At 34.6% G+C, this 26,361-nt stretch overlaps 1 protein-coding gene and 1 pseudogene across 1 annotated transcript; both read right to left on the reverse strand.

Annotated features, from left to right (window-relative positions):
- Positions 1 to 231: 231 nt before the first annotated feature.
- On the reverse strand, positions 232 to 9,960 carry LOC113076637 (uncharacterized; annotated as a pseudogene).
- Positions 9,961 to 11,129: 1,169 nt separating this feature from the next.
- LOC113076639 (uncharacterized) lies at positions 11,130 to 25,934 on the reverse strand (the record flags this gene model as incomplete). Its single annotated transcript, XM_026249327.1, has 10 exons — positions 23,539 to 25,934; positions 17,542 to 17,632; positions 16,098 to 16,475; positions 15,931 to 16,002; positions 13,067 to 13,474; positions 12,519 to 12,905; positions 12,309 to 12,407; positions 11,661 to 12,041; positions 11,443 to 11,499; positions 11,130 to 11,173 (listed from the first exon to the last, which is right to left on the reverse strand). Coding segments are annotated over exons 1-10 (2,019 nt in total), but the record flags the coding sequence as incomplete, so codon positions are not given.
- Positions 25,935 to 26,361: the final 427 nt, after the last annotated feature.

Consider the following 26,361-nt stretch of genomic DNA (forward strand, 5'->3'; position numbering starts at 1 on the left):
ATAGTCATAAGGTACAGAGATGCTACGTAGCTGTATGCATATATGTAACAAGTAGACCAAAGTCTGTGCTGATGGCCACGGAAAACCCTGACTGATAAACCTGGATGGAGCCATTGTGAAGGGGAATGGCGTTGCTGCAAAGCTTCATTAACCTGTACATGTTGGAAAAAGAGGAAATTAGGAAAATGAACAGCATTCAAGAGAGAATTAAAGCAGTATAGTAATACTAACCCTTGCTTCATAATTGTGATCCTTGACCAGTTCAATTACTTCATCGTAGACAAACACCTGACCATTCGTGTCCATGACACATGCGTGCTGCCGATGCTCATTTTTGCCTTCAATGCGATAGTATGGCAAACTGTTGCCACAAGACTGAAATAAATTCAAGGATTACCAGTTGATTCATACAAATATAATAATAATATATAATAATAATAATAATAATAATAATAGAGAAAGGCTAACCTCAGATAGAACATAAGTGCAGGTCCCTTGAAAGTGAAAAACCTGATAGTCAAAAGTGTAGTAGTGAGGATCACCAGAGATGGTACAGGTTTGCCGAGGAATGGTCTGGCATGAGTATTGGAAGGCTGCTGGACGACAGGCTTGGGAGTAACTGCAGGGCTCATTGGTACACTGGAGGCCGCTTCTGGTGCAGGTGCATCTCTGCTGGCAGTTTGCATCGCTCCAGAAAGAGTCTCCAGCTGCACTGGAGCACCTACAAAGCAGCAATTGCACATGGCTTAGAGCTCAAGATTGTTGTATGTTAGGAGATCAAACACCTAAAACTATTTGTAACTATTTGTTCTATTAGTAATTTTTTTTTTTTTTTTTTTTTTTTTTTGTAAGGGTTTACCAATAAGCTAAAGTGAAATGAAAAGTGGTTATCGAGGGTCACGGCAAAGAGCAAATCATTTAATTTGTTTAAACCTTACCATTAAACTGACAACCTCGTGACCTGGTCTGTTCTGAAGACCCATCTGCCTTGCACATTGACATTGCTGCTGTATGTCAAGTTTGTGATGTTTATGCTGTAGTGATTCAGTAATTGAAAAGTGGTATGCAGAGCTGATGGTGTCATAACCAGCCTACAATAAGTGAACAAAAGTAAATGTTTAGTTCCTATTTCAGTTAGTAAATTGGAATAGTTTCCAACTAGTCATGTCAGTGCACACCTGTACATATCTTTGAGTTGGAGCGATTGTTCCATAATTAACAAAACAAAGAGAAAATGGCCATTCTGAAATCAAAACCACCTGGAAAGTTGTTTTCCTGAAAAAAGACAAATTTAAAATCAATGTGCTGGCCAACAGTTTGCTGAAAATCACAAAAACTGTAAACATACAGTGTGGATTATCTAACATCTATATGGTGGGTTACATTAATTTAGATTTAGATTTTTATTTTTTATATGCTGTTAAAAAAAAAAAAAAAAAAAAAGAATACTGTACATAACCAGACTGGATTTCTTACGGTTCCTGAATATAATAATATGCAACTCTGTCCCATTTGCTACAAAGACCCAAGTTGCAGAAAAGCTCAGGTCAGGGAAGTATTGGCTAATGTCTTGTGTGGCATCTGTAAGGACGCTGCAGACGTGTACTGACGATGATGAAATAACACCATTGCCCCGGTTATCAATATCTGTTCCAGAATGGAGCGATGAGGTCTATTCCACCATAACCTGGGATTTGGTATGGATAGTAGCTGTACCATGACCAATCAAATGTCAAGTATCCATTGTTGTTGACCTGAAAAAAAAAGAACAATGTTAAAATTTGCCTAATATTTTAAACTGTCCTGAAGTTTTCCAAGTTAAGTTTCATAAAAGTAAGAAATAGACTAAATGTGAGCATTAAAGTTTGGCATGATAATGAGTCAGCAAAACTATTTCAACAATTTAAAAGGTACAGTAAAAAACAATATAATAATAATAAAATGTGTAGCTGTAATGCCCTTCTGATGTAATGTAAATAAAACTGTAGCAGATTCACTTACATATAGTTGGTTGTATATCTGTCCAAAAAATTTAAACGGTTGCAAAAGGTAGATCAATGGTGAACTCCCATCATCAGAACGATCATTCTCTGTGTCTCCAGCTCCAAATTGATAAAATGGTCCTACAACATATCAGGCATGTTATGTATTGAATGTTACACTGTTTTAGGATTATAAACCTCACATAACACACAAATCAAATCAGATTTAATGCACAATGTACTGTAGCATACCAATTATTTCTTAATATGTGATGTTACATTGGTTGTGCATTAATTGTGTTAAAATACCTGAGGAGATATTTGAGCTTGTCGTGTTTGCGATGATAATCTCTGTAAAGAAAAAAATAAATACAAACTGCAATATGTCTATTGGACCAAAGACAACCATTTTACACAACTCAGTTTAAAGCATACAATTACTGAGGATGTGTACTACTATTAACTACTTCTACTACTTCTCCTGCTTCTGCTACAACTACTATTAATAGATTTGCATGTTCTGAAGGAAATAAACAGCATAATAAGTTTCTGATAATGTGGCTAGCCACTGATAATTTAGCACAGGAATAGCCAATAACTCTCATTACCTCCAAAGAAAGAATCATTGATAGTCAATTATTAATTTACATTATATTTTACTACAATAGTTACATTTCAAAAGCAAAAATATGACTACAGTAATGCTTTACCTGCACAATAAGCTGAGCAGAATGTTGGCCTGACAAATTCATACACATAATAGTTTCCTGGACAAGCTTTGACTTGTATTGGATGAGATTTGTAACCACAGCAGTCATTCCATGTTGAACCACACACTTGCCGTGTGACCACTCCATCTTCCAGCTGTGGGTGAGGGCCGTTGAGCCACAGAGGGTAAGGAGTGCCACACATGCCATAACCAACACATGAATCTGGCATCTGGACACTCTGACCATTGTAGAAGAGCCTGTACCAGCCGTTCCAGTTGACATTATAATCACATGTTTGATAGTAATAATATTTATCATATTGTGGGCTGATGGTGGCTCTCCGGGGATCGTCTAGACTGTTGTAGTTGAAGCAAGGGTCAGCACTCGGAGTGGTGAAAGTAACTGTTTAAGGAACAGTAAAGAAATGCTAAGATTTCTTCAAAATCAAACACAAATCATTTTCGTTGTAAATACATTATTCTTTGTATGCAGTCTTTATATCAAAGCTCAAAATTTTATTCATAATAAGCATGTAATGATTTAGGAGAATTACTGTACCTGCACAATATACAGGGGCTGGGATCAATACCTTTGGCCTTTTAATTTTGTAGACATAATAATTTCCAGGACAGGCTTTGACTTGGATTGGGTCAGATCTGTAGTAACTGCACTGGTCGTAATAAGAACCGTAGACTTCCCGAGTAACAACTCCATCTTCTGGCTGAGGATGAGGGCCATCAAGCCACAGAGAACTAAAACCTCCACATGATATATAACTGAAACACCACTCAGGCATCTGAGCACTCAATCCATTAATGAAGAGTCGATACCAGCCATGCCATTCAACTATAGTGTCATCATATGCATATTGATACCAGAAATTGAGTGTGCTTCTCCATGAGTTGTCAAGAATGTTGTAGTCATTGCATGGGTCAAAATCTGTGTTAATAGCAGCTGATGAGACAGATATTGAAAAATAAATGAATTATTAAGGGAATGTTCATGCCAACAGTAAAATGACTAATGCACTATTAAAATTTTAGTAACTACTATTAACTAACAAGAAACTCTGAAACGAATACGTAATTAATAGCAATCAGTTAGCAATCTATTAGCTAATTGGTAGATACATTTTTTTTATATATATCCCTCATTTAGTGACTAGTGGGTAATGTTCGGCGGGTTACCATGACTTTCGATTTAGAATGAATGGTAACACTTTATTTCGGTAGTCCACTTTGGACATTCTACTAACAGTAAGTAAATTTGTAACTACAGTACATGTCAGCTAGCAGTTAGTATAGTATTAGTAGTCTGCTTAATATCTTCTTACACTGTCTTTGTCAACTTATTCCACTAATCCTAAAACTACCCTTACAGTCTACTCTGAGAGTTAGTAGACATGTAGTTGTAAATAATGAGATTTAGTGGTTGCACTTTATTTTACAGTACGTGTAATTACATGTACTTATAATGTACTTATAGTGTATTTATCTAAGAAAGTTCTGATATGACAAGGTAACTACATGGGGTAGGGTTAGGTTTAGAGTTATGTAATGTTATGTTAACAAATGCTATAATTAATCATTTTTAAAAAAATTACACCTTAACTGTATTAAAAAGAAAAGAAAAAAAAAGTCATGTGTATTATCCTAATGGAACTTGGGCTAAGACAAAATATTATTCTTATTGTAAAAACCTACTCATGCTGGACCCAATAAATGTAGCTGGGCTTGTAGAGGAAAAGGTTGTTGATATAGTGCTGGTATCTGAAAGAGGGAATTATAAGAGATTAATAAAGCAATATAAAAGTTTTGAATAAAAAAAGACACAAATAATAATAGTAGGCTACCTGTGCAGTATCCTGAACACCAAAATGAATGTGGCTTGACAAGTTCATAAACATAGTAATCGCCTGGGCAGGCTTTGACTCGGATGGGTGTTGATTTGAAATCAAAGCAGCCATAATGGCTGCCTCCAGACACGTCTATGGTCACCACTCCATCTTCTATCTGAGGATGAGGACCACTGAGCCACAGACCGCTATATGTGTTACAGCTGCCATCAGAAACACAGCTCTCTTGCATTCGAATGCCCATTCCATTGTAAAAAAGTCGATACCAGCCGTTCCAGGAGAAGTTTTCATCACAAATGTAAAGTCCAGTTTCATTTGAAGCTCTCCAGGGACGATCCAGAGTTTCATAGTTGTAACAAGGATCATTACTGATGTTGTTGAAAGTAACTGATATGGAGGGAGAGAAAAAAAGGTTGTTAGTGAAATCACTCTGTATTTATTTGGATTTCCTGTTTAGTGAAGCTTAATTAATTAGGGTGTTTTTTCTAGATTTTCTTTTCGTGTTAGTTAGATTAGTGGGTTCCTCGTTCTTTAGCTAGGTTGGTGAGGTTGGTTTTATATATATATATATATATATATATATATATATATATATATATACAGTATATAATTCCTTGTATGCGTAAGCATACTTGGCAATAAAGCTCTTTCTGATTCTGATATATATATATATATTTTTTTTTTTTTTTTTGGCACAACTCTAGTTCCTTTTCCCCTATTCAAAGTGTATATTTTTCTTTATTAGTTTTTCTTTATTTTTCCATGTGCAGTGTAAATTGCCAAAACACGCTGCTTTGTAGCTCTGGTTTAGGGCTAATAAACAAATTAATGCTGTTCTAAAGGTTTCCTTGGTTCATTCTAGTTATTCTTTTACCCAGTAGCTTTTCCCTAGATCCTTTTAACCCTCTCAGGCTCAAATTAAGTTTAAGTAACACGTTTTAGTACTAAGTAATAGAGTAATAAGGTAGTTAGTTTTTAACTGTTGCAAATCAGCAACGCCTGCCTTGAGAGGGTTAAGGGTCGTAACAGTGCTGTATTACAGGCTCATTTATAAAACATAGTGGTTAAAGCATCCATGATCCATATTAAAACTGAACATTGTTACTACCTGTACATATTATACAAATGTATTGGAATATCAAAGTAGAGCTGTAACAAAGTGCAATTATTTTATATAGGGGATTAATAAAGTCATCCATAAAGAACACACAAGTTAAAACTGCACCTGCACAGTACGCTGGAGCAGGGATTGACATGTCAGGTTTGACGAGTTTATAGACGTAGTAATCTCCTGGACAGGCTTTGACTTGAATGGAGGTGGATTTATAACTGCCACACAGGCGGCTGTTCCACCACCACCACCACCACGCCCAAGATGATGACCCCAAGACTTCACGGGTCACCACCCCATCCTCAGGTTTTGGATGAGAGCCATTGAGATAAAGTCCAACTTCACCACCACATGCTGTGAAACTCGCACACCACTCAGACAGCTGAGCACTTTCTCCATTCAAATACAGCCGATACCAACCATTCCATTCAACAAATCTGTCATCATTGTAATGATATTGGTAGTTCTTGCGCAAGTCTCTCCAGTCGTCATCAAGAACACTGTAACCAGAGCATGGTTCAGAGCTGGGAGTTGGGGCTTTTATGAGAAATGGGTAAAGAGAGAGAGAGAAAAAGGGAGAAATTTATTTATTTTTCATAATAAAGATTCCATAATGTTCCAGTATGGTCATTAAATGTGGGGATGGTGGTATGTACATTTTAAATTATTTTATCCAGAAATTTTCCCTAGACACAAATCGAATCAAACCCCTATAGCATTATATCTATATATCTATATATTATCTATATATTATAAGATCTGCTTATACATTAAAAAAATCAATAAAAAAAATATCAATACAAGACATGCAAATTACATTTTGCAATGGTCTGTGGCATGGTTAATTATAATAAACAAAAAAACAAAACAAAAAAAAACATTCAATTTAAGAGCTTACCTGCACAGTAGGTCCCAAAGCAGAAATTTGGTTGAACAAACTCATAGACATAGTAATTTCCTGGGCAGGCTTTGACATTAATGGGATTGGATTGGAAATAGCAGCAGTCATTGCCCCAGTGACCACAGATATTTCGGGTGACCACTCCATCCTCGACTTGTGGATGTTGACCATTTAGCCATAGTGGGGCGTGAGTGCCACAGCTAAACTTATCAACACATGTTTCTGGCATCTGACCGCTCTGGCCGCCAATGAAGAGACGATACCACCCAACCCAGGTGACACCAGCATCACAAAATATGTAGGAAGAATAATGATTGCTAGTGGATCGCCAAGAATCATCAAGCACAGTGTAGTTATAACAGGGGTCAAAAGGTATAGCTTCTTCTGTGGAAACATTAGCAATATAAATGTATCATTTGTTAAACAAACCATGTAACAACATTTATTTTACCTACATTTACCTAACATTTACCTACAAATGGAGGTTCATTAAAACATTTTGTCTACTTAACTTGAACATTTTCTTGTTGAGCTATCTGTTACAGATTGAATTTATACATACTGCCGCCAAAATAATAGTAAATGAGAGCATTTTCCTTTAAATGACTTGAGCTTAGTTTACACAGAGAACTAATCTTATTACCCAAGAGCATTTATTTGGACTACATATTAATTCAATATAAAATAGCAAAAATAAATGTCATTAAAAAAGATATATATATATATATATATAATTTTTAAAACATTTCTAGAACATGAGTGAAACAGTAATAATAATAAAAATACAATAAAAAAATTACCTGGGGTTGTAACAGACAAAGTACTGGATTCTGTGGGTGGAACTGTCACCGTTGTTTCAGATGTTGTTGTAGATGCAAGCTTGGTTACATCTGTAATGTAAAAAATAATAATTTTAATCAAATGTCAATAATTTTATAACCTAAAATATGAATGATCAAAGCATGTAAAAAAATAACTAAAAAAAAAAAACTACCTGCACAGTAAGATGCACAAAATGTTGGCCTGACAAAATCATACACATAATAGTTTCCTGGACAAGCTTTGACTTGTATTGGATGAGATTTGTAACCACAGCAGTCATTCCATGTTGAACCGCACACTTGCCGTGTGACCACTCCATCTTCCAGCTGTGGGTGAGGGCCGTTGAGCCACAGAGGGTAAGGAGTGCCACACATGCCATAACCAACACATGAATCTGGCATCTGGACACTCTGACCATTGTAGAAGAGCCTGTACCAACCGTTCCAGTTGACATTATAATCACACATGTAATTGTTGTAATAATTGTCAGTGGCTCTCCAAGGATCATCCAGACTGGTGTAGTCATAGCAGGGATCAGTATTTGGAGTGTTAAATAAAACTATAGTGAAAATATAAAGAGTAAATGCATTTAAGATGTTTAAATCCATTTCAAATCAACATCAGTTGAAAAAAACAATTATTAAACAAAAATGTAATGAAAGGTGACAATGCAATTAATAGTATGACTGTACCTGCACAATATACAGGCACTGGGATCGATGGTTTTGGCCTTAAAAGTCTGTAGACATAATAATTTTCAGGACAAGCTTTGACTTGGATTGGGTCAGATCTGTAGTAACTGCACTGGTCATTAACAGAGCCATATATTTCACGAGTAACAACTCCATCTTCTGGCTGAGGATGAGGACCACCAAGCCACAGAGAACTAAAACCTCCACATGACATTTGACTGAAACACCACTCAGGCATCTGTGCACTCGAACCATTAATGAAGAGTCGATACCAGCCATGCCATTCAACACGCGTGTCATCATGTCCAGACATATACCAGAGTGTGCTTCTCCAGTAATTGTCAAGAATGTTGTAGTTATAACATGGGTCATAATCTATATTGATTTCAGAGAGAGACACAGAGAGAGAAAACATACATAATAAAATCTCAACAAAATTAGGAAAGAGCAAGCGGTTTCATTGTTCTATTTATTAGTCAAACACCCCTACTTTTAAGTGGGCAGATTTTGGCCTATACACAAAAATAACGAAATTAAAAAAAAAAAAAAAAAACATAATCTAGAAAACGATACTAATCCACTCCAAAATGTTCAACTATCCCCTGAAAATGTCATTTATCCCACATACAGTATCACTTTGAAGAACATGCTTTTCATGACTTCTTGTAAACTAGTCTCATTGTACTAATGACAATTTTGAGTTTTAACTATATAAACGTACTCAAAGTCATGCTGAATCCAGGACTGGTAGCTGGACTTGCAGTGGAAACCAGAGATATTGTGTTGACATCTAAAAAGAGGAAATTAAACATATTACTGAAATCATTTGTAAAAAAAAAGTGTTAAAATAAGATATTAAATAATATGAAAACATATTACCTGTACAATACCCTGAACACCCATATGCTAGTTGATTCACAAGTTCATAAACATAGTAGTCGCCTGGGCAAGCTTTAACTCTGATGGGTGTTTTCATCAAATTATAGCTGGAATGCCACGTTCTTGTACAGACCTCCATGATCACCACTCCATCCTCTACCTGAGGATGAGGACCAGTGAGCGAAAGACTGTAATCGGTGTTACAGCTGCCTGCATTAACACAACTCTCTGGCATTCGGATGTTCGCCCCATTGTACAAAAGTCTGTACCAGCCGTTCCAGGAGAACGATTCATCACAAATGTAAAATCCAATTTCATTTGTAGCTCTCCAGGGACGATCCAGAGATTCATAGTTGTAACAAGGATCATTACTGATGCTGTTGAATGCAACTGATATGGAGAAAAAGGCTGTTTGTGAAATCACTGATTGAATGTTAAAATTGTCAGCTCATTAAAATAAGACTTCGGGTCTCATTGCTGTGTCTCTTAGAATATACAGAATTCATGAAATGGAAATTAAAAAGTTGACACATACCAAAATATACACACAGAGAATAATCATGAACAGTAATCTATAGAAAGCAGTATACAAGTACCTGCACAGTATGTTGGCCTAGGGATTGACACATCAGGTTTGTCAAGTTTATAGACATAATAATCTCCTGGACAAGCTTTGACTTGAATGGGGGTAGATCTAAAATAACCACATTGGTTGGAGCTCCACAACAAGCTTGAAGATCCCAAGACTTCACGGGTCACCACCCCATCCTCAAGTTGTGGATGAGAGCCATTGAGATAAAGTGCAACTTCACCACCGCATCGTGCGAGTGTCACACACCACTCAGACAGCTGAGCACTTTCTCCATTCAAATACAGCCGATACCAACCACTCCATTCAACAGCAGTGTCATCGTGGTCATATGACTGGCTGTTCTGACGCAGGTCTCTCCAATCGTCATTGAGAATATTATAATCAGAGCATGGGTCAGAGCTGGGAGTTGTGACTTTTGAGAGACAAAATATGAAATAATGAAGGGATGGGTTTTGGCTATATTCATGTATGTATGTTTGTGTGTGTGTTTGTGTGCATTATATATATATATATATATATATATATATATATATATATATATGTGTGTGTGTGTGTGTGTGTGTGTGTGTGTGTGTGTGTGTGTGTGTGTGTGTGTGTGTGTGCGTGTGTGTGTGTGTGTGTGTGTGTGTGTGTGTAAAGACCTCTAACACTGGCTTGCTCTATTCTTTTTTATTCTGTTTTTTTTTATTATATTATTTAAAAGCCCATGCTACGTGTACTGTGTTAAACTGACTGAGATTTGTTATAGCACTTATATTTCATTGCTCTTTTTGTTGTTTTTGATTACTTCCACTGTCCTCATTTATAAGTCGCTTTGGATAAAAGTGTCTGCTTAATGAATAAATGTAAATGTAAATATTTACATTATATATATATATATATATATATATATATATATATATATATATATATATATCTGTGTGTGTGCGTGTGTGTGTAAAAATATGGCATTATGAGTTATATATTAAATAATATATTTTCTGTAACAACAGCAAATCTTTTTGAAAGTAAAACATCGTTAACATATATAAGGTTATTTTTTTTGGCTAATTGTTTAGCTCTTTAATTATCCTTTGCTATTGTTAGTTCAAAAACATTATGTCAGAGGACAGAGAACATTAAATTACCAGTCGGGGTGGTGTGTGGCGTGACATCTATAGAAGTGATATTCGTCAGTTCTGTAAAGTTTTGGATGAATATTAGTTAAATACAAAAACACACTTATACAAGTTTGAATGTAAATATATTTACCTGCGCAGTATGCCACATAGCAGAACACTGGGTTTATGAACTCATACACATAATAATTGCCTGGGCAGGCTTTCACCTTCATAGGATTAAACTCATAATTGCAGCAGTCATCGTTCCAGTGGCCACAGACATGACGGGTGACCACACCGTCCTCGACTCGTGGATGTTGACCATTTAACCACAGTGGGGCAATAGTGCCACAGCTAAACTGATTAACACATGTTTCTGGCATCCGAGCATCCTGGCCTGCAATGAAGAGACGATACCATCCATCCCAATTAACACTAGCATCACAATTGTATGAATAGTGACTGTCTGTTGCTCTCCAAGGATCATCCAGGACTCTGTAGTTGTAGCAGGGGTCAGTGCGGAAAGCCTCTGTAACAAATAACAACAAACACACAAGATGTTTAAGTGTAAAGATAAGTTTGTAAACCTACAATAAATTTCAGTACAGTGCATGTTAATTCAGTAAAATGAAATATGCAGGCATAAATATTGTGTAGCTCAACATGAAATTTAGCAAAGAAACTAATACTGCATTTGCAAATTTGTCTTAGCACAAATGGTGTGTTGACACACTGTACTAAATGTAATTTCCTGTCAAAACGTCAACAGACAGTAGAGGGAATAGCATACTACATTACCAGCCAAAGTTGTCTCTGGAGTGAAAGTAGGAATGCTGATGCTATTGTTCCTAACATCTGTAAAAAAATAAAAATAAAGTTACTGTTAATTTATAAAGAGCCAAAACAATATATTAGTTACATAGTAAAAAAAAGCAACATGTATTTACTTCAACAGTACGCAAAAAAGCAAACTTATAAATGTAATGCATAACATGGGTGAATGCAGATATGCTTACCTGCACAGTAGGTCCCATAACAGAAATTTGGTCTAACAAACTCATAGACGTAGTAATTGCCTGGGCAGGCTTTTACTCTAATGGGATTTGACCGGAAACCACAGCAGTTATTCCACCAGTGACCGCAGACATCTCGGGTCACCACTCCATCATCGATTCGTGGGTGTGGACCGTTTAGCCAAAGTGGGGCGTGAGTGCCACAGCTTAGCCGATCAACACATGTGTCTGGCATCTGAACGCTCTGGCCATAAATGAAGAGACGATACCAGCCCACCCAGCTGACATAAGCGTCACACATTAAATTGAAGGTATATCGATTGTCTGTGGCTCTCCATGGCTCATCCAGCGCAGTGTAGCTATTGCAGGGGTCAAAGTGGAGGGCTGTGAAAAAAATATTTGAAAATAAGTATTAATATTCATAGAAAAAAAGAAAAAGAAATACTCTTGTGGTGTAAAATCACCCTAGAAATTGAGGTTATTATTATTATTTTTTCTAGACTCCCCTACAAGTTATATCTGAAGTCGATGATTATTCATGGCAAATTGTAAAGCTGCTATTTATTGAGAAGGAGGGAAAAAAAGCAGCCAATGAGCTTTCCTGAAAATAAAACCTAATCACACAACATTCTTTAGTTATGAGTTCAATACCTGTGTCTGTGACAGGCAGAGTAATGGATTCTGGGAGTATAACTGCAACTGTTGTTGTAGGTGGTGTTGTAGATGTTGAGCTGCTGAGGCTTGAGACATCTGGTACCGGGAACATTTTTTTGTTTTACATCAAAGTCCATCATTTTCAGTCATAACTAAGGAGAATAAAAACTCCAGACCAAAGCATGTACATGATGAAAATGTGTTTACCTGCACAGTAAGATGAACACAATTGTGGCCTGACAAACTCATACACGTAATAGTCTCCAGGACAAGCTTTGACTCGTATTGGATGCGATTTGTAATCACAGCAGTCATTCAATGTGGAAATGCACACTTGTCGAGTAATAACTCCATCTTCCAGCTGTGGGTGAGGGCCATCAAGCCAAAGTGGTTTGTCTGTGCCACACATGCCAGAACCAACACATGAATCTGGCATCTGGACACTCTGACCATTGTAGAAGAGCCTGTACCAGCCGTTCCAGTTGACATTATAATCACATATATTAGTGATATAATTATAGTCAGTGGCTCGCCAAGGATCGTTGACATTGGTGTAGTCGTAGCAGGGATCAGTATTTGGAGTGTTGAATGGAACTGCAGTCAAAATATAAAGAGTGTGTTATAGGTATTGTGGACGAAGCATGTTCAAGACTACATGATTTATACCATTTACAGTATCAATAATAGTTCTGTAAATATATATATACATATGAAAGGTGACTATGATTTTGTAAATGATAAAGGAGAATAGCTACCTGCACAATATACAGGCAATGGGATCGATGGCTTTGGACTTTTAAGTTTGTAGACATAATAATTTCCTTGACAGGCTTTGACTTGGATTGGGTCAGATCTGTAGTAACTGCACTGGTCATTAACAGAGCTGTAGACTTCACGAGTAACAACTCCATCTTCTGGCTGAGGATGAGGGTCACCAAGCCACAGAGAACTAAAACCTCCACATGACATATGACTGAAACACCACTCAGGCATCTGTGCACTCGAACCATTAATGAAGAGTCGATACCAGCCATGCCATTCAACACGCGTGTCATCATGTCCAGACATATATCCAGATTGATACCAGTAATTGAGTGTGCTTCTCCAGTAATCATCAAGAATGTTGTAGTTGAAGCATGGGTCATAATCTATGTCGATGGCAGCTGATGAGATCAAAAGAAAGAAGTTATATGTCTTTTCAAATCCTGACATTTTGGGCTCACTCAAGGTTCTTTTGAACAGGGTGGAATTTTTCTTTTTTTGCCTAAATATCTTCTTCTTTTTTTTTTTTTTTAAGTACTGCCCTTCTACAGAAGATAGATAGGCTACATGTTTCCCAGAAGACAAAATAAGTTAAATATATCTTATTATGATCTTCAAATTCAGAAACTTTTAATGCATGGGTTTCCTTCTGGAGCATCAGTGAATGTCTGAACCTTCTGCAATAGCTGCATATGATCCCTTGGTTGTCCTCAGTATGAAAATGTGGATCTTAAAATCATATTTATTGTTGGAATGGGTTGAAATACACAAATGCTGGAAAACTAAAGAATATGCGGGACCTGAATGATTTGTCTGCAGAGCAGCGGACAGTTTAAATGTTCAGGACAAGCAAGGAATAAGTGAACAACTATAAATAATAATAATAATAATAAAAACCCTGTGGATCATTCAGGTAACAACACAGTATTAAAAATCAAGGGGCTGTAAACTTTTGAACGGGGTCATTTGTATAAATGCAGCTAATATTTTCTCTTGTGCACTAAAATATTCAGTGTGAAATCTCTTATTCTGATCAGTACTAAATGAACAATTACCTGCATTTTGATTGATCCCGCCTATTTTGGTAAAATAACATTTTGCAGGTTCTGAAAGGGGGATGTAAACTTTTGACCTCAATTGTATGTATGAACATTTGACAAACTCTCTTGACTCTAAAAAGGCTAGTTCACCCCAGGCTCTATTATTATAATGATTTCTGTATTAGAGACTATACTACACTTTTATAAAATTACATATTTTATGTAAATATGAACCAGGGCCGGCCCGCGGCAGGCGATATATGCAAATGCTAAGGGCGCCACTCATCCATAGGGGCGCCAGAATGAGTGAACGGGTGAATTTTTTATTTTTATTTTTTTACATATTTTTTTTTTATTTTTTTTTATAATAGGCTACTATTTAAAAACCATTAATTCAAAATACTCCGGCTCTTCAATCTTCCCCCGCCCATCGAGTGCTTGAAGTGCGTCAGAAACAGAGCGCGCGCACGATCAGTTGTTGGTAATTTGCATAGACAGTATTTGTTGTGTAGCGCCCGACGCCGCTTCCAATGTAGACAGCACTGCTTTACACAGCTCGTAGAAACGGGCCTGGCAGCTCGCGCCAGTTCTAGACACGGTGAAAGTTTCCTGATTGTGACGGAAGGCCGAATTTACATGACACATTATAAATGAGCATAGTCTGCGATAGATACAGTGCCAAAAAGAAGAGAAGAGGATAAAGACAGAGGTAAAGAGATGTAGTGAAAGAACAATTTATTGCATAGGAGTAAGATACTATAATTTCATGGCAGTTATTTTTACCTTAAACTTAATGTTAGCAGTTGTTCTGAGTTCTGAGTCCCCAGACTGTGATTTTGTACAATCATGTCAGTTTTAAGACGCATTTTTTATTATCACTTTTTTATTAATGTTTTACTCTACAGTTGTGCAGTTTTGGGGGGATACATTACAGACCAAAAGTTTGGAAACATTACTATTTTTAATGTTTTTGAAAGAAGTTTCTTCTGCTCATCAAGCCTAAAAATACAGAAAAATGTAATATTGTGATATATTATTACAATTTAAAATAATTTGTTTTCAGTTTATTATACTTTAAATGATCATTTATTTCTGTGATGCAAAGCTGAATTTTCAGCATCATTACTCCATTCTTCAGTGTCACATGTGACATCCAGTCTATCACATGATCCTTTAGAAATCATTCTAATATGATGATTTATTATGAGTGTTGGAAACAGTTCTGCTGTAATGTTTGTGTGTGTGTGTGTATGTGTGTATGTGTGTGTGTGTGTGTGTGTTTGTGTGTGTGTGTGTATGTATATATATATATATATATATATATATATATATATATATATATATATATATATATATATATACATATATATATTTATGCTAAATCATGAACACAATGACAGGGTGAAATGGGCTGTGATGCATGGGGCGCCAGGTAAAATCTTGCCTAGGGTAGCAAATTGGTCAGGGCCGGCCCTGATATGAACAAAAATACAGCTGTAAACATAACTGCCACACACATTTCAAATGGATTTTGATTGGCTTCCAAAGTTGGTTTGGTTTTAACCTGTTAGAAGTCTGAACCATTTTATCTTAGATCAGAAAAATTTCTAAATCTGTAGAACATTAACATATTTTGAGATACACCTCACCTGTTTTTGTCCATAAAATGTAAAAGGTACAAAAATGAATTGGTGTTCCACAGATTAAAGAATGAAATGTGTGAGAGTAAATTATTGACAGTTAAAAGAAAAAAAAAGAAAGAAAAAAAGAGTTTCAAATTTCAATGTCTGCTATTAATTATTCATATAGCAACCTACACATGGAAAGGCTGGATCCACTAATCGTAGATGGACTTGAAGTGGAAGTTGTCAGGGATATTGTGCTGATGTCTAAAAAAAAAAAAAAAAAAAAAAATCATTTTAATTAAATTTGCAAACTAATTTTTATTAAAGAAAAAAAAAATGAAAAGCTAGAAAACCAGTACCTGTGCAGTATCCTGAACACTCATACTGTTGATTGACAAGTTCATAGACATAGTAATCGCCCGGGCAAGCTTTGACTCTGATGGGTGTTGATTCCAAAGAGCAGCAGTCATACAATGTGCTTGCACAGACCTCCATGATCACCTCTCCATCCTCTATCTGAGGGTGAGAACCATTGAGCCACAGACTGTAATCTGTGTTACAGCTGCCTGCGTTCACACAGTGCTCTGGCATCCGGATGTCCATTCCATTATAGAAAAGTCTGTACCAGCCGTTCCAGGAGAAATATTCATCACAAACGTAAAGTCCAGTTTCCTCTGTGGCTCTCCAGGGACGATCCAGAGATTCATAGTTGTAACAAGGATCATTGCCAAATGCAACTGTCATGAGGAAAAAGGTTGTTAGTGAAATAACAATGTGTGAGAGCAGTGTTCATTCTATACTGAGTTAGCTTCATTTGTTTTGAGTGTTCCTCTAATACAGTGCATTACTATAGTTCAAAAGTATGTCAAGTGGGTTTTTAAGAAATTTATACTTTTAATCAGCAATGATGCATTCAATTAAAAAAGACATTCATAATGATACAAACAATAAATGATGCTATTGTTGCAATACATTGTGCATTTGTATTTTTGATCAAATAAATGCAGCTTTGATATGCATAAGAGACTTCTTTCAAAAACATTAAAAAATCTTTTGAATGGTCGTGTACATATATAATTTCATACATGTCATACAAAAGTTTTACTTTCCACACACACACACACACACACACACACAAGCACACACTCTCGCAACTCACACACTGCACATAGAACATCTAAAGAATATCCATTGCTCAAGCAGTTTCAATTTAATAATTCAATAAAAATATTTTGTGTTCAGACTACATGAATAATAAACTTCAGTTTTGCACAATGAACAGAATAAAATGAGTTATGACCAAATGTTCAACAATTTTATTACTAATTCAGTAAATGTGGAGTAAAACCACTGATGAAAAAAAAAAAAAAATAATAATATTGACAAGCGAATTGAAATTAAGTCTTGTTATAATAATAAAATAATATGATCTGAGCAGGTTAAAGCATTCTTGCAAGAAGCGAATGACTCTACATGATGAGTGACAGCTTAACCTTTTCTAAATGAAGAAGATATTCTGGGAACTAATGATCTTTTATCATTTCTTTGAGATGTGCATTACATTAAAGTTTTACATTCCACATTTAATAGGCACTTTTATAATACAGTATATCCTAAGTTTGACAGACAATTTTTATATTATTATTAATATATATAAATTATTTAATTTATTAATTAAGTAAATTATGGCAAAATGTTTGGAACACATTTTACATTATTATTAAAAGTGAGAAATTGAAAGGAGAAATTGTCAAGAATCATTATAAAGCACAATGAAGGACCCTATTTGAATGAAACCATTACCGTTAATCAACAGGAGTTGTGACGCACACAGTGAGATTAGAAACCTCATTGTGGCAGACTGCTTCTGGGGATGCCAAAGTGTCAAAGTGATCTGTAAAGAAAAATGTGCATATGTTAATAAACATGCACAGATTTATGTATTTATTTATGTAAATAACTATATAACACACAGCGGGTAAAATAAGTATTGAACACGTCACCATTTTTCTCAGTAAATATATGGTGCTGATTTTCACCAGATGTCGGTAACAACCCAAATAATCAATACAAACACAGAAAACTAAACAAGTAAGTTCAGAAATTAAGTTGGTGTTGGAATGACACAGGGACACCAGAAGTATTGAAGTATTGCTAGCTTTAAGAAACCACCTGTATGGAGAAACTAGTGGCATTCATTGCTCAGGTGTGATTTTTGGCTCCTTCTTCCACGTGAATGGTCTTTAAATCATGAAGGTTCTGCGGGCCTCTTCTATTAACTCTGATGTGTAGTTCTTTCCATAGATCTTCTATTAGATTCAAGTTTCATTCTCTGAAACAAATTGAGGCTTCCTTGGCTGTGTTTGTGATTATTGTCCTGCTGAAATGTCCACTCTTATTTCATCTTCATCCTGGTTGGTCTTGGGACTAACCCAGCTAATGTTAATTTCCACTGACAGGGGGCAGCATTGCTTTCTGGGTCAATATCACCAGAGTGCCTTTCAACCCTCACATTACTACAAAAAAAATGTGTAATTTTAATTTCCCATTCGCTTTATGTCATGTCATAAATATTAGACACTTGAGTGAGTACTATAGAAACATGGATAATTAGGAGCCAATATTCGAAGCATAATGCATAAGATGTCCACCCTGTCATGGGCATAGGCCTATATATTACTGTTAAATACATTTTCACTTCAAAATTAAGATCCAAATTATTTTTTTCCTAAAGGTATGTTGTGCCTTTTACTAAACAGGGTTATTTGTTTTCTTTCAAATTATAAATACATAAAATATTTTATGTAAACCACGTGTTTTTAAATAAACTCAATTTGCACACGTATGTATTATTTATTTTTTTCTTATTTGGATAAAACTGATATTTAAATACATTTTGTGTGATCCCTCTTATTTTGGTAAAATAAGATAATTTTTTTAATGCATTTTTTGGTATGTTATTGTCCCCACACCTAGCTATTGAACACACTTGATTATATGGATATGATAATATGGATATGATAATTTTAAATATGCACATGACGGGATGAACACATTGCAGAACAGACAAAGTATGACAATGAAACATTTATTTAACTTCAATTTTTTATATATATAATAATAATAATAAATAATATAATTATATCCTCAATCACATAATGTGTATGCAAGTAAGCAAACTCACATGAAGAAAATGTGTCATCTGAAAAGTCACCAACTTAACCATTGAAATTCCCGCCACTGAAGACACACAAAAAATCTGCTGTCCTTATGTTACTCACGAGACAAACTCTTCATTTTTCTTAAATAAAAATATTTTTTTTTTATAACCAAATAATTAATACACTCAAATAGATTCATCTTTTATTTAACCACATATTAATAGGATATATTTTTATTTTATTTTATGATTTGAAAATATTATATGCATCCTCTTACACACACACACACAGAATAATCAATAAAAAATATATCTAAATAAATGCTTTTTACTAAGCCTAATATAACACACCCTTACAGTCATTTTTTTGTTAAGTTATCATCGGAAATGAGTTATTTACGTACAGGACACCAAAAGGCACCCTGATATTGACCCTTCTTGACTGATAGATTTCAGCTGGTGTCTTGTCATTCAAAGCCTCTTTGCACCTCCCTTTCTTCACATCCTATACTATTTCCCCTGTGTCATTTCATTTTATTACACATAACTTAATTTCAGAACTTATTTATTTTATTTTTTCTTTGCAAGTATGGATTACTTGGGTTTTTACCGATATCTGGTGAAAATTTCACGTCAACAGCAACTTTAGAAATATATTTACTGAGAAAAATGGTGACACTGTTCATTACTTATTTTACCCGCTGTTCAAGCAAACAAACAACACATGCACACTCAATAGTATTTGCAGACTCGAGATACATAGAATGTGTAAATATCTTTGCATTTTAGGACAAAATATCAAGTGGCGTTTTTAGGAGAATTTGAAATATGAAGTAATACATACTCGAAATGAGGACAAGTCAAATTTGTGAAACGTACACGTTTTGGATATTTTTTAACTTTTTTTGTGGTGACTTGATTGCAACTGACTTGGTACATCCAAAAAAAAAAGTCACCATGACCAATTAGTTAAACACAATTGATAAAGTAACTCAGAAAAGTAAAATTAGTTCATTGAAAATGAGAAAATCTAGCCCTCTCATAAATGCATTGTATTTCCATTAAACAACCTCGATTACAATTGCCAATAGTTGCTTTGCCTTCTTATATTTGCACTCCAAAATAGTGAGAAGCAACATGGATTTGTTAAGGTTATTTAGTAAAATATTTAAGACGTTAATTTGCAGTGAAAAAGATGCTTCCATCTTAAAAATTGCAACTAGTATTCCACAACTCTTGAGATTACCTCCAGAGCAAATTATTAAAATGTAGACAAAATAAGGTAAAATAATAAATAAATAAAAATCACAAAGCTAATATGCATGAAAAAAGCATTTGATTTGAAGTATAGAGTCAGATGGCAAGAATGCAAAAGTAATTTCACCTGAGATGAAATGCTGCTGCAGAGCAAATCATGGGTGATTCTCTTCCCAACAGTTCAATCAGAACACAGTGTTGCTGAACAGAACATCTCAGTCTTATATATTATTGATAAATGTGGGCGGACCATGACTGGAACAAATGTGCTTTCTCGAACTCAGTCTTAAACCAGTTTGTCTATTCGTTCAATGCATGGCATGTTATGGGTCATAGACCTGCCATTTAATTCTTTCACTTCCTTGTATGCTTATATAGCTTTGCCTTAGACACGTGTCCCAAATACCATACAATATTACAGTATATACACTATGTACTCAACCATCTTGTTTATGACTCTTATAAAGTTATTTTATCATGCATTTTAATTATTCTTTTGGTTCATTAAGTGCATGATCTGGGTATTTAAAGTGTACCTTTTCTTTTTGGTGATAGACACACACACACACACACACACACACACACACATATATATATGAACACACACACAACCTAAAGATCTGTGGATACAGGTCGACAGGGGCGTCGCTAGGCCCTTTTTAGGGGGGCTTCAGCCCCCCTAAACTTATGCCCAGCCCCCCTAAAAAATTATTTGATTAATTAATTAGTGATCGCTTCAGTCCCCTTTAAAAACTCATTTGAGACGGTGGCAAGCTGCATCAAGTTCCGGCTCCTCCCCTTATCTGAGTCTGCATGGATTCAGCGCGTTTTTCAATCTACAGGGGCGCCGAGCAGAGCGAACATCAGAGAGTACAAGGTGTGTGTGAGTGTGTGTGCGTGTGCCCGTGTGTGTGCGCGTGTGGTGTGTGTGTTCTCGCATCCAATACCAGTACGTCTTCGCTGCTTTCACTTTCAGCCTTTATCACAGTGTGACAGATGTTTTTTCTTCCGACAAAAATGAAGCGATTAACACCCATGAAAACATACTTTAGAAAACGATCATGATTTATTTTAATTTACTTTTTGAAATTGAAAACATATTATTGTGTATTTCGGCATTACATTATGCAGCCATGCAAAATAAATTATTAACGACACACATCATTGTCTGAAAGTACTAAATGGCACAGAGAGAGACACATCATGTGGAGTTATTTTGTTTTCTATTATTTAACATAATTTTGTATTAAGTAATAATTCATCATTAGTGTATCATGATACATATATTAGAGTAAGAGTAAAGGGATCTGTGATTTTTTTTTTTTTTTTTTTTTTTTTAAGTAATTGATTTATAGAAGTGGCAAATTGATAATGATGTTATTTTTAATAAATATAAATAAATATAGAACAGATTAAACATATTGCCAATAGACAATTACATTAATACATGTTTTGTCTATATTCTTAATATTAGCTGGTTAGTTAAATGATTTGAAATGAAATAAATGTTCAGGGGCTGACTTGATGTATAACCAACCGTATTGTTGATTATAAAGGCTAAAAAGCTAAAAATTTATAATAATAATAATAATAATATAATAATTTATATTTCATTGTAGATGGATATACAAATTTTTTTTTGTCGTGCGGGAGTAGGTCTGCAAATGAACAACAGTCAGGTGAGAATAGAACAGACAGCCTCACACACACACACACAATACCACTGTATTCCCAAGATTCATTGCAGTCATTGAACCCTTATGTTGTTTTAATTTTCTGCCAATTTCCACGTACATTTCATAAGAAAAAGCAGTGGTATCATCAAAGGATAAACATGAATGTCCTAATACTGAATCAGGAAGTCTTTATTGTAAAAAAAAAAAAAAGAAAAAAAATATCTACATTCCCAATTCAAAATTTTCCAGTGACTGGTCACATCTAAAAAACTGTATTAGTTTTTTTTTTACAGTGTTATATATGGCTCAGTCAGTACTCCTACTCCCATATATGAAATACAGGGAATACAATGGAATAGTGGATTGCAATAAGGTTAGTAGTATACAACCCTACCCTAATAGTAAAATAATATTTTTTAATCATACCCTTATTGGGGGCTGAGCCCCCCTAAAATCAAAATCTTAGAATCGCCCCTGCAGGTCGATCTCTTATTACAAACTAACTCCTGGTCAAAAATGCTGCAAAGCAACTTTCAGCATAATGACAGTTACTTGGCAGTCATAAATGATTGTGACTGGCTGATCAAGATTCTTTTATTCATATTTTAAAACCAGATAAAGAAAAAAACAAGACAGACACCCACCCACACACAAAGAGAAAAGAAAAAAAATATCTGGTTTAGTCCCGAATGAACTTTCTCTTTCAATATAGCATTATTGTATTTGGTGTAGGAGGATATCATAGCTATAATGTCTGATTGTTAAAAAAAAAAAAATATATATATATATATATATCATTTTACAAAGAAAATAAATTGTGACTGGTGGCTGCCAAGCTCCAAAATAATAAAAGAAATAAAGAACATAGAGGAAAATTAATCATTGTAGTTATTCCGATATATGTGGTTTGGAAATGCTAAAATTTAAAAACTGATTATTATGCACTCATATATAACATACTGTTCAATCAAGTTACATGGATTTATTTATTTTTTTTTTTTAGTAAGAAAGCAATTCAAATTAATTATGGAACAACATAATGTGTGTTAATAAAAAATAAATAAAAAAAATATTAAAAAAAAAACCTTTTTACGGGTGAAACACAAACTTCCACAAAATCCACTTATTCAACTATTTTCCCTCTAGGTTGGAGAATACTGCATTCTGATACATAGGGAATAATTTTGAACCTGAGATGTGGCTTGACCAGCAGGACGGTTCATGTGCACAATGCTGCTGAAATACTGAGCAACCAGTGGAATGCAACACGTTTGTCAATTAAACCGTTTTTATTTATTTATTCTTTACCAACATTTTAACATTAGAGGTCTATTGTGGCAACTAAATTTGGGGCATTTTATGTTTTGGTTTAAGGGTATGGACTATAAAAAAAAATACTAGTTTTGCAAAGCAGGAAAATATGTTTTTAATATTTAGGTCATTTTAAGTTTTGTTTTTGGTTTTGTGTAAATGAAAGGGCAATTGAGAGCAGCGAGCAAGCAACAAAAGCAAGAATGATCAGCATCCAACAAAACCAGCCACTATGCAGAATGCAAGCTTAACTGTTGGTTGCATTTTGGATGCAGTACATTGCAAGTGAATGGCAGGTTTTCAAACTTCAAACCAAACAAATCACAACAAAAGGACCTGTTTCACAGGACTCGTCAATCAGTGCAGTGAACCGAGAGCTACAGGATCAGCACGTACAGAATGAATACCACATGACTTCCAGTACGTGATGAAATCTGAGATTTTTTTTTTTTGCCATTCCAGATTGTTGTGGTGCAAGTGTGAGGTGTAACAGGTCATCAGGAAACTCCAGCATCACCTGTCCGACCGACAGTGACACAGCAAGATGCTTTCACAGGTTTCGGGAAATCTGAGCATGAAAAAGGATCACGGCGAGAAATCAAAAGGAAGGAAATCAAAGGAGAGCAAAGCAAAAAATTGTAGTGCTGAAAAAGTGGCATCTTTCTTCCCACAACATTTATCTTTGGAGTAGTTCTGATTTTTCCCGTTATAGAAATCGGTAACACTTCAAAAGTTTACTAACTCTGATAAACCTGATCTAACAATGAACGATACATCTACAGCATTATTACACATTAATTTCAACAAGTACATTTTAAAAGCAAGCTGTATCTGTTAACATTCATGTAAACAAAGAATAAGCGTTTAAAAATAAATAAATAAATGCTGTAGAAAATACACCAATTTTCAAAAGTTTGAGGACAGTAAGATTTTTATTTTTAAAAATGACACTCAAGAATGCATTATATATAACTAAAGTGACAGTAAAGACACACATAAATAGCAATTAACAAACAGCACAGATTTCCATTTCAAATATTGCGAAATTAGCATATTAGAGCGATTTCTGAAAGATCAATGTGACACTGAAGACTGGAGTAAATTCAACTTTTGCATCACATTAATAAAATTACATTTGAAAAAGTATTAAGATAGAAAATGGTTATTTAATTAAATGTTGAAAAAATATCAAATAAATTTAGCTTTGGTCGAGACAAGTTTTGAGGCAAGAATAATCTTATTGCCTTATCTCAAAAGTATTATCAATTAATTAAACCGGATGACTGAAAACATAACTCCTTACTTGGTGTTTTTTTTTTTTTTTTTCTGTAGTGCATTAGTGAAGCTATGGCATGCTTGAAGTCATTCACCTCTAATGCTACCCTTAAGCAGGTTCTTCACTTTCTAACTTTGGAAATGGGTCATATTAGAATTTTTAGGAGGTGTACATTTTGCTTAAATTTAAGTCTATTGTTACAGAACACAAATGACTCGACTCACTGCTGCTATACAAATAACTCTATACAGGTATTAAATTACAGCTATATAATATTCTGTGCTGAAAAGTGGGTTTTAAGCCACTTTAAAGACTAAACTCTGTTCTAGGAACAGCTAATCTCAAAAACAAATTCAGTTTATATTTCATAAAAATCAGCAAAACCAATGCAACTCATCTTAGTTTGAAGTATACATCAAATGTGTAACTTATTCACACCCTCAGTGCAAAGATTAACAACATCCAGAATACAATTTATTTTCAAACTGAATTTTTCAATACAAAAGGCTCCAGCCTTTTGTATGCAAAAATTCAGTTTGAAAATAAATTGTATTCTGGAAAAGTGAGTGCAAAGTGATTATATATTTATATATTATATATTTATGGCTATATTGTACTGCAAGACACATCGGTGTTCACAAGAGAGACAACATCAATATTGCAGCTCGCAATGACACCGTCTATAATGCAATAAATACACACATACACAAGTATTCATATAATGCACTTTGGAGGAAATGAATCTCTTGGTTAAATAGATGTTAGATAGTGTTAAATATAATCAGCCCATTCCAACCCAGTTCAACAAAGACTAAACTGGTCAGTGTTAAACGTTACAGATAATGTTCAAAATATACATGCAAAAGTTACAGTTAAATATCACACAAAATGCACTGTGTCTGCTCTGCATAATTACTTTTATCACATACATAATAATCAAATACATAATAGTCTTTTAATTACTCCATTATGAGGACAGCTTTTTATTTAAAATTTTGCATCACTTCAGATACCTTAGGTTGAATTGTGTGCCCCTAAAAACAGACAAAACAAGACAAATAGAGTTTGATTAGCTGTAAATCAAACTTTGTTGGGAAGATGAAGCCACACAAATAAATAAATAAATAAAAATAAATAAATTGAATTAATAATAATGCTTAATAAATCAGAAAGTCAGCAGAAAGATGCACCAAAGTGAAAATGCATGTTTGTAGAGTTCTGAAATTAAAAACTGGACATCTTCAGTACTTCAGGTAACATGAAGAGAGATAAGAAGGGCAGCTCTCTACTGATAATGAAGAATAACTTGGTAATACATTATAATAAGGTTTAATTAGTTAACATTAATTAATGTATGTTTTGTCATGAAACAAATTAATCCAAAATGCTTTTAAAAACAACAATTGAAAAATATTAAGAAGAATAAACATGGGGATTAATAAAGTGGAATTCATAAAACTGGGTTTAATATAATGCAGTAAAATGGTATTTAATTGTTATTAGCCATTATATTTACTTATATATATATATATATATATATATATATATATATATATATATATATATATATATATATATATATTTTTTATTAATGGGTAATACTTTAAAATAAGATATTGGACATATATATATACTGTGCAATTAGATTTCCCAGGTGCAGCTGAGACAGAAGAGGCTTCATGCACCGGAAGGGCCACTCAGCCCTAAAAAGGGTTACAAGAAACAAGAGTAGCCCTATACATCCTGTTAAATCTCAGTGTTAATGCTGCTTGAATGTTTGCACACAGCAGTAAAGAGATTTTCCTGTCTGCAAACTAACCTTACAACAGTGTACATGGATAATAACGTAATACACACAGCCATACACACAGAGACGCAAGTTTATATCCCATGCTACAGAAACCTAAAAGCACTGGTGTCAATGTGAGGGAGACTTTGGTACC

The sequence above is a fragment of the Carassius auratus genome, unplaced genomic scaffold, assembly GCF_003368295.1.
Source record: "Carassius auratus strain Wakin unplaced genomic scaffold, ASM336829v1 scaf_tig00020912, whole genome shotgun sequence".
NCBI classification, from domain to species: domain Eukaryota; kingdom Metazoa; phylum Chordata; class Actinopteri; order Cypriniformes; family Cyprinidae; genus Carassius; species Carassius auratus.